General features: G+C 42.9%; 1 protein-coding gene across 2 annotated transcripts; it reads left to right on the top strand.

The window, feature by feature from the left end:
* Positions 1 to 1,128: 1,128 nt before the first annotated feature.
* LOC121573664 (protein FAM76B) lies at positions 1,129 to 13,248 on the top strand. Of its 2 annotated transcripts, none has more exons than XM_041885812.2 (10): positions 1,129 to 1,592; positions 4,390 to 4,454; positions 4,591 to 4,645; positions 4,770 to 4,925; positions 5,031 to 5,209; positions 5,427 to 5,477; positions 5,647 to 5,748; positions 5,989 to 6,124; positions 11,656 to 11,757; positions 12,133 to 13,248. In XM_041885812.2, the coding sequence occupies exons 1-10, from the start codon at positions 1,500 to 1,502 to the stop codon at positions 12,220 to 12,222; spliced, it is 1,029 nt and encodes a 342-aa protein (XP_041741746.1). In that variant the 5' UTR covers positions 1,129 to 1,499; the 3' UTR covers positions 12,223 to 13,248. The 2 variants fall into 2 exon arrangements, with proteins under 2 accessions (XP_041741746.1, XP_041741747.1); XM_041885813.1 differs by having other exon boundaries at positions 1,131 to 1,592; positions 5,647 to 5,724.
* The last annotated feature ends 254 nt before the right edge of the window (positions 13,249 to 13,502 follow it).

Below are 13,502 nucleotides of genomic sequence, written 5' to 3' on the forward strand. Positions count from 1 at the left end.
ACAGGTTGTAATGCAACAAAATAGGAAAAACGCCAAGGGGGATGAATACTTTTGCAAGGCACTGTAGGTTTCCATCCACTTGGCGACAGATTTTCATGCGAAAACAAAAAACTATATGCACATTTTCCCACCAGAGATATTTCCATCAAATTGACTTTTTGTAAATAACAGTCTGTGCGTGATAACGTAGTGCACATAAAAATAACTTTTGCGTTAAATTCCCATAAGAAGAAATGTTGTGTTATAGAAAATCTCTGGTCTTGGCAGGGTGCGCTCTAGCCAACATAAAGAGAGAGAGATTGTTTTTATTTGTCAAATGGCAGCCGAGCATTGATCCTGTCACCAGAATAAGACCCTCTATATTTATTGGAAAGGAGCATCAAGCTCGTCACCCTGTGAAGTTCATCATAACTTATTTAATCTAGTCAAATAAACTGCATTCTTTCCCAAGTCATAGTGGGAGGACCACACAATATAATTGAGTGAGTTTTTACTTCGATATTATCCCATTTAGACATGACCACTCGGCAGAGGCTAGTGGAACCAAAGATGATCTATTATATTGACAAGATTGCCGAGTGACCGAACTAACAATTGAAATACATGTTCTCATGAAGGCAGGCGAGATCGGGTGGGACCATTCTAGCCAATGAGAGGGCAGATACGCGTGTGAACAACTGGCACAATTATGGGTGTGTTCGTAAATCTGTAGTGCCAGAGTACGCTCTGGGCGTTCTTAAATTCAGAGGGGTTGTCAGATTGTCCGTTCGTAAATTCATCAGTTATTCTGCACACTCAGACGAGAGTGCTCTGAAATCTCAAAGTTGCCGGAATGCCACGTACATCCACTTAAATCAGTACATTTGTAACAGTCTAAACATTAGGAAATTAGCCTCACGTAATTCGAAACTCTCTCATAGACCTCCATACAAAAAAATGGCTTGTCTCATGCGGACAGATTTTTGGCCTAAATCCTCTCGTTTCGCCTCTTCCTCTGTAGTGGAACTTAATCGCTCAGTCTTGTTTTGTTCTCTGATTGGCTTATGTGTTTCAAAATGCAAAGTCCCGGGCACTGATGGTGTGTCATGATTGGCTTATCTTTCTTTCTTTGTAGTTGGCCGCATCCGGTCTGAATGACGACGCCGCGGATACAAAAAAGAGAAAGGGAAAAAAGCTAGGACAATTGCTAGCTACTAGCTAGTTAAGAACAGCGGGAAACATTTTTACATTTTACTCTTGTTTTTATATTTTGCGGATCCTTTATCAGTATTTTTGACTACCGATGTCAAGTAACTTGTGTTAGCTAGCCAACAGAGAGCGATGATAGATATTTGAGAATATTTAGCTGTTTATTTAGCATTAGCCTAGCTAACTATTATTAGCTAGCTAGCTACATGCTTAGATAACTAGCTACCGAGGAAATAGTTAGACAGCACACTGTCTAGGTGACTAGCTATTTCACTCTATTTGTTTTTATCTGTGACATTTTGTTCATCTTGATGAGAATGGCAACAACGGCCCTGTACGCGTGTACGAAGTGTAACCAGCGGTATCCGTTCGAAGAACTGTCGCAGGGACAGCAGCTGTGCAAGGTTTGGACTGGAAGTGTGTGGGTGCTAGCTAGTTGTGGGTACCTGCTAGTTAGTTAGCCCAAAATCTGGCAATATGAATAGTTTAGTTAACTAACGTTACTGTACTACTACAGATGTATACGTGTTTAGACTGCTACCGAGATGTGGAATTATAAGGTCTCTGGCCACATTCAGCCCTTATAGTAAGTGATAACTTTGATAGATTATGTAACCGCTACATCATTGCAAATGGCAACCTTTTTAGCTAGATAATATCACACGCAGGATGGGGACGATACAATGTATCCGCGAATTGTTTTCTCACCTAAGTGTCTGCTGGGTGTAACAGTCAAAATAACGTCAGATAAACATTGGTTAACTAGTTATTTTCACATTTCATCGCCCATGACCTGTTAGTTTGTCATTAGTTTACACGTCATGCCCCTTACAAACAAGTCTATTTTATCATCAATGTAACCTCAGTGTCTTTATCAACCGGCATCTACAACATTGAATTCCAGGGGGCTCAGTCTGTGTAGTTTTCCACCTCGGCCTGTAGGGTAGGCTATGTTCCACATACATTCATAATGGATGGGCAAAAATCGAGTTATAATTCCAGTGGCAAATTATTACATTTTAATACATTTTGCTATTCATGCTGGTGCGTTGTAAATACTTATTCCCATTTTCTTTCTAAAATTAGCAGCCGAAATTGTCGCAACCCCTATTACTAGCCTTTCGTAACGTCTGAGATCCCCAGAGATTGGAAAGCTGCCGTGGTCATCCCCCTCTTCAAAGGGGGTGACACTCTAGATCCAAACTGTTACAGACCTATATCCATCCTGCCCTGCCTTTCGAAAGTTTTTGAAAGCCAAGTTAACAAACAGATCACCGACCATTTCGAATCCCACAGTACCTTCTCCGCTATGCAATCCGGTTTCCGAGCTGGTCATGGGTGCACCTCAGCCACGCTCAAGGTCCTAAACGATATTATAACCGCGATCGATAATAGACAGTACCGTGCAGCCGTCTTCATCGACCTGGCCAAGGCTTTCGACTCTGTCAACCACCGCATTCTTATTGGCAGACTAAATAGCCTTGGTTTCTCAAATGACTGCCTCGCCTGGTTCACCAACTACTTCTCAGATAGAGTTCAATGTGTCAAATCGGAGGGCCTGTTGTCTGGACCTATGGCAGTCTCTATGGGGGTGCCACAGGGTTCAATTCTTGGGCCGACTCTTTTCTCTGTGTATATCAATGAGGTCGCTCTTGCTGCTGGTGACTCTCAGATCCACCTCTACGCAGACGACACCATTTTGTATACATCTGGCCCTTCATTGGACACTGTGTTAACAAACCTCAAAACGAGCTTCAATGCCATACAACACTCCTTCCGTAGCCTCCAACTGCTCTTAAACACTAGTAAAACTAAATGCATGCTCTTCAATCAAACGCTGCTGGCACCCGCCCACCCGACTAGAATCACTACTCTCGGCGGGTCTGACCTAGAGTATGTGGACAACTACAAATATCTAGGTGTCTGGTTAGACTGTAAACTATCCTTCCAGACTCACATTAAGCATCTCCAATCCAAAGTTAAATCTAGAATCGGCTTCCTATTTCGCAACAAAGCCTCCTTCACTCATGCTGCCAAACATGCCCTCGTTAAACGGCCTATCCTACCGATCCTTGACTTCGGCGATGTCATTTACAAAATAGCCTCCAACACTCTACTCAGCAAATTGGATGTAGTCTATCACAGTGCCATCCGTTTTGTCTCCAAAGCCCCATAAACTACCCACCACTGTGACCTGTACGCTCTTGTTGGCTGGTCCTCACTACATATTCGTCGCAAAACCCACTGGCTCCAGGTCATCTATAAATCACTGCTAGGCAAATCCCCGCCTTATCTTAGCTCATTGGTCACCATAGCAACACCCACCCGTAGTATGCGCTCCAGCAGGTATATCTCACTGGTCATCCCCAAAGCCAACACCTCCTTTGGCCACCATTCCTTCCAGTTCTCTGCTGCCAATGACTGGAACGAACTGCACAAATCTCTGAAGCTGGAGACTCTTATCTCCCTCACTAACTTTAAGCATAAGTTGTCAGAGCACCTTAACGATCACTGCACCTGTACACAGCCCATCTGGAATTAGCCCACCCAACTACCTCATCCCCATATTGTTATTTATTTTGCTCATTTGCACCCCAGTAGCTCTATTTGCACATCTATCATTCCAGTGTTAATACTAAATTGTAATTATTTTGCACTATGGCCTATTTATTGCCTTACCTCCATAACTTGCTACATTTGCGCACACTGTATATATATATTTCTGTTTTATTTTTGACTTTGTTTTGTTTATCCCATATGTAACTTTGTGTTGTTGTTTTTTATCGTACTGCTTTGCTTTATCTTGGCCAGGTCGCAGTTGTAAATGAGAACTTGTTCTCAACTGGTTTACCTGGTTAAATAAAGGTGGGAGAAAAAAAAAAAATATTGCCTTAAGCACACCACCACACATGTTTTCAAGCATTCTGCCCAGAATGTCTAAATAAAAGCTGCATTGGAAGCACACTTCCCATTCATGACAAATAATAATGAGTAATTGTAAACAAATGCACAACACTAAATAAAGGCATACAAAGGGGTTTTGACAGTTAGGACAACTCATGATTTAGGGTTTAGTTAATTCTTAGTGTTATTGCCTACATTTTTTGTTTTTTACACGTTTTTTTTAAAAATTGTCCTTGAAAGAGCTGAATAAACTCTACAACAGATGAATCACTAATGCTTTGTTTCTTGTGTCAACAGGAGTGTCGCATCGCTCATCCCATCGTCAAGTGTACATACTGCAGATCAGAGTTTCAGCAGGAGAGGTGAGTTCTGCTCCAGCACCTTTACTGTGCATGTACATGGTATTCTAATTCCGTTCTTAAGGCATCACCATGTAATATAGTGAAAACATTGGTTCCAGGACATGATGTGATTTGTCTTTCCCATTCTTTATTCCAGCAAAACAAACACCATTTGCAAGAAGTGTGCCCAGAATGTAAAGCAGTTTGGGACGGTACGTTTGACTTGAATCATCTGTTATAATTGTACAGTATGTATTGATTGAATCAGTTCTGGTTATGTTTGCCAAATTGTCTGCAAAAGCAGGTTGAAACAGTCTTCTGTTGTTTCCCACGCAGCCCAAACCCTGCCAATACTGTAACATCATTGCTGCTTTCATCGGGACAAAGTGTCAGCGTTGCACCAACTCAGAGAAGAAGTATGGCCCTCCACAGACCTGCGAGCAGTGCAAACAACAGTGCGCATTTGACCGCAAGGAGGAGGGCAGGAGAAAGGTAGGCACAGACACCTGCTGCATTGATACCCTGACACACATGTTTTCCAACACTCTTGAGGTTGCGTATTCACCATCCTCCACTGTCCTGTGTGTGTTATGTCAGGTGGATGGGAAACTGCTGTGCTGGCTGTGCACTCTGTCTTACCGCCGTGTGCTGCAGAAGACCAAGGAGCAGAGGAAAGGCTTCAGCTCCTCCCACTCCAACTCCTCGCTCAACGAGAAGGACCACCACTCCAGACAGCACCATCACCACCAGCAGCACAGACACAGCAGCTCACACAAGTAGGCCCTGGCGCCACAGCCCTCTCCTCTACATATTAGGCCATTACATCCTCTGTAATGCAGGTCTCTGTATATGTATTGTGCTGATCAGGCACTTTTTGGAAGGATGTAGTGGTCTGAGTAATGATGCATGTGTCATATCGGAAGGAACATCTTAGAAAGATTAAATCTGACATAACTTGGTGTTTGTGTGTGTTTTCTTGTCTGTGTGTTATAGACTCAGTGGGAGCCTAAGTCCAGAGCAGGAGCAGGGAATGTGGAAGCAGAGGTGACTTACCACCTCCCTCTTTCTGAATCACATTCCCCAGTGTTGTTTGACTTATGACAAGCCCATTTGTGTAGTTATGCAACGTATTTGAACTATGGTGTACTCTGGGACACGTTCCGTGTCTGATGAAGCCTCGGTGGCTAAAGTTGTGTGTTGGTTCTCCCCTCAGCCATAAATCGTCTTTGATCCAGAAGGAGACCCCAAAGAAGAAACCAAAACTGGAGATGAAGCCATCCAACGGGGACAGGTACGAGAGGAGTTTCAATCACATGTAAGGAGTTACAAACTGGTTCTAACTTTTGAAGTAAACATGGCCGAACATCCAGTATGTTCCTACTGACACTTTGTTTTGGCCTTCTTGGTTCTAACACACATCTCTGTGATGGTTGCCAACAAGGTGGTGTTGGAGCAGGTAATGGTACAAAGTTGGTCAGTGTGAAAAATATCTGCATCCAGGTACTTTCCTTTTTCTGCCACCCTAACTTTTTTCTTCCCTACTCTCTCCATGCAGTAGTTCCATCACCCAATCTATGGATTCTGGAGGAACGGACAACTTCATTCTGATCAGCCAGCTGAAAGAGGAAGTGATGTCATTAAAGAGAATGCTTCAGCAGAGGGATCAGACAATACTGGAGAAGGACCGAAAGGTACACGCCTAACTATCATTATATATATATATATATATATATATATATATATATATATATATATATATATATATTATATATTTATTATTATTATTATTATTATTATACACTGCTCAAAAAAATAAAGGGAACACTTAAACAACACAATGTAACTCCAAGTCAATCACACGTCTGTGAAATCAAACTGTCCACTTAGGAAGCAACACTGATTGACAATACATTTCACATGCTGTTGTGCAAATGGAATAGACAACAGGTGGAAATTATAGGCAATTAGCAAGACACCCCCAATAAAGGACTGGTTTTGCAGGTGGTGACCACAGACCACTTCTCAGTTCCTATGCTTCCTGGCTGATGTTTTGGTCACTTTTGAATGCTGGCGGTGCTTTCACTCTAGTGGTAGCATGAGACGGAGTCTACAACCCACACGTGGCTCAGGTTGTGCAGCTCATCCAGGATGGCACATCAATGCGAGCTGTGGCAAGAAGGTTTGCTGTGTCTGTCAGCGTAGTGTCCAGAGCATGGAGGCGCTACCAGGAGACAGGCCAGTACATCAGGAGACGTGGAGGAGGCCGTAGGAGGGCAACAACCCAGCAGCAGGACTGCTACCTCCGCCTTTGTGCAAGGAGGAGCACTGCCAGAGCCCTGCAAAATGACCTCCAGCAGGCCACAAATGTGCATGTCTGCTCAAACGGTCAGAAACAGATTCCATGAGGGCCCGACGTCCACAAGTGGGGGTTGTGCTTTCAGCCCAACACCGTGCAGGACGTTTGGCATTTGCCAGAGAACACCAAGATTGGCAAATTCGCCACTGGCGTCCTGTGCTCTTCACAGATGAAAGCAGGTTCACACTGAGCACACGTGACAGAGTCTGGAGACGCCGTGGAGAACGTTCTGCTGCCTGCAACATCCTCCAGCATGACCGGTTTGGCGGTGGGTCAGTCATGGTGTGGGGTGTCATTTCTTTGGGGGGCCGCACAGCCCTCCATGTGCTCGCCAGAGGTAGCCTGACTGCCATTAGGTACCGAGATGAGATCCTCAGACCCCTTGTGAGACCATATGCTGGTGCGGTTGGCCCTGGGTTCCTCCTAATGCAAGACAATGCTAGACCTCATGTGGCTGGAGTGTGTCAGCAGTTCCTGCAAGAGGAAGGCATTGATGCTATGAACTGGCCCGCCCGTTCCCCAGACCTGAATCCAATTGAGCACATCTGGGACATCATGTCTCGCTCCATCCACCAACGCCACGTAGCACCACAGACTGTCCAGGAGTTGGCGGATGCTTTAGGCCAGGTCTGGGAGGAGATCCCTCAGGAGACCATCCGTCACCTCATCAGGAGCATGCCCAGGCATTGTATGGAGGTCATACAGGCACGTGGAGGCCACACACACTACTGAGCCTCATTTTGATTTGTTTTAAGGACATTACATCAAAGTTGGATCAGCCTGTAGTGTGGTTTTCCACTTTAATTTTGAGGGTGACTCCAAATCCAGACCTCCATGGGTTGATAAATTTGATTTCCATTGATAATTTTTGTGTGATTTTGTTGTCAGCACATTCAACTATGTAAAGAAAAAAGTATTTAATAAGATTATTTCATTCATTCAGATCTAGGATGTGTTATTTTAGTGTTCCCTTTTATTTTTTTGAGCAGTGTATATCATTTTTTCACCTTTATTTAACCAGGTAAGCCAGTTGAACAAGTTCTCATTTACAACTGCGACCTGGCCAAGATTAAGCAAAGCTGTGTGATTAAAAACAACAACAACACATAGTTACATACATGCATACTCACTACCATTCAAAAGTTTGGGGTCACTTAGAAATGTCCTTGTTTTCGGAAGAAAATAAAAAAATTTGTCCATTACAATAACATCAAATTGATCAGAAATACAGTGTAGACATTGTTAATGTTGTAAATGGCTATTGTAGCTGGAAACGGCTGATTTTTAATGGAATATCTACGTAGGCGTACAGAGGCCCATTTATCAGCAACCATCAGTCCTGTGTTCCAATGGCACGTTATAATAATAATAATAATAATAATATAATATGCCATTTAGCAGACGCTTTTATCCAAAGCGACTTAGTCATGCGTGCATACATTTTTTTTTTTTGTGTATGGGTGGTCCCGGGGATCGAACCCACTACCTTGGCGTTACAAGCGCCGTGCTCTACCAGCTGAGCTACAGAGGACCACAACACGTTGTTTGTTAATCCAAGTTTATCATTTTGAAAGGCTAATTGATCATTAGAAAACGCTCTGGATAAGAGCGTCTGCTAAATGACGTAAATGTAAAACCCTTTTGCAATAATGTTAGCACAGCTGAAAACTGTTCTGCTGATTTTAAAGAAGCAATAAAACTGGCCTTCTTGAGACTAGTTGAGTACCTGGAGCATCAGCAATTGTGGGTTCGATTACAGGATCAAAATGGCCAGAAACAAATAACTTTCTTCTGAAACGCATCAGTCTATTCATGTTCTGAGAAATGAAGGCTATTCCATGTGAGAAATTGCCAAGAAACTGAAGATCTCGTACAACGCTGTGTACTACTCCCTTCACAGAACAGTGCAAACTGGCTCTAACCAGAATAGAAAGAGGAGTGGGAGGCCCCGGTGCACAACTGAGCAAGAGGACAAATACACAGTGTCTAGTTTGAGAAACAGACTCCTCACAGGTCCTCAACTGGCAGCTTCATTAAATAGTACCTGCAAAACACCAGTCTCAACGTCAACAGTGAAGAGGCGACTCCGGGATGCTGACCTTCTAGGCAGAGTTGCAAAGAAAAAGCCATATCTCAGACTGGCCAATAAAAAGAACATGTTTACATTTTAGTCATTTAGCAGACGCTCTTATCCAGAGCGACTTACAGTTAGAGTGCATACATTATTTTTTTATTTTTCATACTGGCCCCCTGTGGGAATCGAACCCACAACCCTGGCGTTGCAAACGCCATGCTCTACCAACTGAGCTACCTGTCGGCCATTCCCTCCCCTACCCTGGACGACGCTGAGCCAATTGTGCGCCGCCCCATGGGTCTCCCGGTCGCGGCCGGCTACGACAGAGCCTGGATTCGAACCAGGATCTCTAGTGGCACAGCCTTAGACCACTGCGCCACTCGGGAGAGATGGACAAAATAACACAGACACTGGACAGAGGAAGATTGGAAAAAGGTGTTATGGACAGACGAATCGAAGATTGAGGTGTTCGGATAACAAAGAAGAAGAACATTTGTGAGACGCAGACCAAATGAAAATATGCTGGAGGAGTGCTTGATGCCATCTGTCAAGCATGGTGAAGGCAATGTGATGGTCTGGGGGTGCTTTGGTGGTGGTAAAGTGGGAGATTTGTATAGGGTAAAAGGGATCTTGAAGAAGGAAGGCTATCACTCCATTTTGCAATGCCATGCCATACCCTGTGGACAGCGCTTGATTGGAGCCAATTTCCTCCTACAACAGGACAATGACCCAAAGCACAGCTCCAAACTATGCAATAACTATTTAGGGTAGAAGCAGTCAGCTGGTATTCTGTGTATAATGGAGTGGCCTGCACAGTCACCTGATCTCAACCCTATTGAGCTGTTGTGGGAGCAGCTTCACCATATGGTACGTAAGAAGTGCCCATCAAGCCAATCCAACTTGTGGGAGGTGCTTCAGATTACCTCAACAAATTGACAACTAGAATGCCAAAGGTCTGCAAGGTTGTAATTGCTGCAAATGGAGGATTCTTTGACAAAAGCAAAGTTTATTTCAATTAAAAATCATTATTTCTAACCTTGTCAATGACTACATTTCCTATGCATTTTGCTATATTTCCTATTCAAACTCATTTCATGTAGGTTTTCATGGAAAACAAGGACATTTCTAAGTGACCCCAAACATTTGAACGGTAGTGTGTGTATGTATATTACCAGTCTTTGTTTTGACTATTTTCTACATTGTAGAATAATAGTGAATACATCAAAACTATGAAATGACACATGGAATCATGTAGTAACCAAAAAAGTGTTAAACAAATAAAAAACCTTTTTTATATTTGAGTTTCAAAGTAGCCGCCCTTTGCCTTTGACAGCTTTGCACACTCTTGGCATTCTCTCAACCAGCTTCATGAGGTAGTCACCTGGAATGCATTTAAATTAACAGGTGTGCCTTGTTAATTTGTGGAATTTCTTTCCTTCTTAATGCGTTTGAGCCAATCAGTTGTGTTTTGACAAAGTAGGGGTGGTATACAGAAGATAGCCCTATTTGGTAAAAGACCAAGTCCATATTATGGCAAGAACAGCTCAAATAAGCAAAGAGAAACGACAGTCCATCATTACTTTAAGATATGAAGGTCAGTCAATCCAGAAAATTTCAAAAACTTTAAGTTTCTTCAAGTGCAGTAGCAAAAACAATCAAGCGCTATGATGAAACTGGCTCTCATGAGGACCGCCACAGGAAAGGAAGACCCAGAGTTACCTCTACTGCAGAGGAGAAGTTCATTAGAATTAACTGCACCTCAGAAATTGCAGCCCAAATAAGTGCTTCAGAGTTCAAGTAACAGCCACATCAACATTCACGCTGAGGAGACTGCGTGAATCAGGCCTTCATGGTCGAATTGCTGCAAAGAAACCACTACTAAAGGACACCAATAAGAAGAGACTTGCTTGGGTCAAGAAACACGAGCAATGGACATTAGACCGGTGGAAATCTGTCCTTTGGTCTGATGAGTCAAAATTTGAGATTTTTGGTTCCAACCGTCGTGTCTTTGTGACGCAGAGTAGGTGAACGGATTATCTCCGCATGGGTGGTTCCCACCGTGAAGCATGGAGGAGGTTTTATGGTTTGGGGGTGCTTTGCTGGTGACCCTGTCTGTGACTTTATTTAGAATTCAAGGCACACTTAACCAGCATGGCTACCACAGCATTCTGCAGTGATACGCCATCCCAGCTGGTTTGCGCTTAGTCCCACTATCATTTATTTTTCAACAGGACAATGACCCAAAACACACCTCCGGGCTGTGTAAGGGCTATTTGATCAAGAAGGAGAGTGATGGAGTGCTGCATCTGATGACCTGGCCTCCACAATCACCCGACCTCAACCCAGTTGAGATGGTTTGGGATGAGTTGGGCCACAAAGTGAAGGAAAAGCAGCCAAAAAGTGCTCCGCATATGTGGGAACTCCTTCAAGACTGTTGGAAAAGCATTCCTGTTGAAGCTGGTTGAGAGAATGCCTAGCGTATGCAAAGCTGTCATCAAGGCAAAGGGTGGCTACTTAGAAGAATCTAAAATAGATTCGTTTAACACTTTTTTTTTTGGTTACTACATGATTCCATATGTGTTATTTCATCGTTTTGATGACTTCACTATTCTTCTACAATGTACCCCTGGAATGAATAGGTGTCTAAAGTGGTTTAAGTGGTACTGTATATGTGTGTATACACCCACACACACACACTACCACTGACAAACTATCTGTTTTGCTATGTCAAATGTGACTTTTGGTCATGTTGTATTCATTATATTGTCTTCCTCTTTGTTTTCTACTTCCAGCTCACGGAGCTCAAGGCAGACTTCCAGTACCAGGAATCCAACATGAGGGTAAAGATGAACAACATGGAGAAGGCACACAAAGAGGCCATGGAACAGCAACAGGTAGAGACTAGAAATTACCAAACATACCTAAAAAAATCTATATACAAGAAGAAGAAAAACGGACATCTTGTGGGCCATTGGCTACACGGTTGGCCCAATTTTGATCTTTTGCCCAATTATTGGCAAATGGGTTGACCTGATTGGTCAAAAGACCAAATGGTGGGAAAAGATCAGAATTAGGCTGCCTGTATAAACGCAGCCATTGAGACAAGTTCCAACCCAATATGTTGACCTGTAGCCCCTCAAGCACATGTGATTCAAACAACTTTCCTAAGAAAGAGTCACAGTAGGATGTAATCAAACACTCCTAGCTTGTGCGGTAAACACTTTCATTAAACAAATGGTTACATATTCACTACTTTTCTTTTATTACAGGCCAAAAATCGGGAGCTGCTAAAACAAGTGGCCGCACTCTCAAAGGGCAAGAAGTTTGACAGAACAGGGAGTTCACTGCTGTTACCCTAACGACAAGCCCACCCAACCACAGCTCAGAGTGGCTTCATTGTTTTAACACTGTGAAAGCCTGATGCCATTTTCCCTTTCCCTCTCTCCTTCCTGTTTTCTCAATCATTTTGATCCTTTTCAGTTATGTTCTTCGTTGGAAAACCTGGTGAAATTTCAACATGTTTTAACCCAGAGTTTTTTTTTCTGTCAATGGATGTGACTGCGGATGGAGGGAGGAGAGCGCCTCGTTAACACTGCCTGTGTCCAGTAGCATGGTTTGCGCAAGGTGGAAAAGATTCTGTCAACATCACAGAACCAACTTGATTTTTATAGATGTCATGCAATTTTATTTATTCAATTGTCTTTCGTAGTGTTTTCTCACCACATACTCAGTGTATATTCCAGGTTTGGGGGATTTTTTTCTTCAACAGCAACTTTCTCGTAACATATTAGTTATATTTTTCTAATTGGACGTAATTATGGAATAGGAACTCTCCTCCTTATTGGAGACCCTTCTCAACTTACTATGTATGCAAATGTCTAAATGGTGTCCGACCACAGCGTTGCTGGCCAGCAGCAGAGACATCTTTCAACGTTAAAGTCCAAAAACCATGAACTCTTTGAGAGATTTTTAAACCTTGTTAATTAGACACCTCCCGGCTGCCCTCTTTCTCACTGTGACAGCTGTAGTGCTTCGCTGTTTCTCTGTAGTGGAACGATTGTAATACTGCATGACTTAGTGCCATATACAGGTTGGCATTGTGGTCTCATGTACTGTAATGTACTTGTACTTTTTTTTATCATATGTAAAGGTATTACAGGGGTCAGCCTATGTATTTAAAATGTGTAACTTGTATTGGTTTTAGTGAGTATGTGTAAGGCTGTTTTAATTATATAAATACATATGTAGAATACGGTTTTTAAAGGAACACAACTTTCACTTTACAGCTCTGGACCAAACTGGTTTCAAACTGTGGCGTACAGATCACTTTTGTACTTTTTTTCCAAACCCAATGTTTCAAAAAATATTAAATCTGGTTAAACATGTTTTTGTTTTTATTTCAGTGGCATTATCTCAGCAAGGAGTGGCTCTCTACTATTGGGCCCTGTAGCAATCCTGTATAATATTGTCAGACCCATGCATACGCCTGTACTTTTTCCTCTTCCACAAGAGCTGGTGTACGTGTCAAATGATAATCCCTGTTTGACCACTAGGTGGCAGTCGTTTATTTGCTTTACTCTATCAAATCTGACATGCTGATTCAAAGACTTTGCTCTACATACAATGGGCGCATTGGACA

The sequence above is a fragment of the Coregonus clupeaformis genome, chromosome 9 (genome assembly GCF_020615455.1).
Source record: "Coregonus clupeaformis isolate EN_2021a chromosome 9, ASM2061545v1, whole genome shotgun sequence".
NCBI lineage: Eukaryota > Metazoa > Chordata > Actinopteri > Salmoniformes > Salmonidae > Coregonus > Coregonus clupeaformis.

Bases quoted from the DNA above. Each gene is read 5' to 3' on its own strand.
- LOC121573664 (XM_041885812.2), top strand. From the start codon at position 1,500: ATGAGAATGGCAACAACGGCCCTGTACGCGTGTACGAAGTGTAACCAG. The intron at 4,926-5,030 runs GTAGGCACAGAC...GTGTTATGTCAG, and splicing joins AGGAGGAGGGCAGGAGAAAG to GTGGATGGGAAACTGCTGTG. The intron at 5,478-5,646 runs GTGACTTACCAC...TTCTCCCCTCAG, and splicing joins CAGGGAATGTGGAAGCAGAG to CCATAAATCGTCTTTGATCC.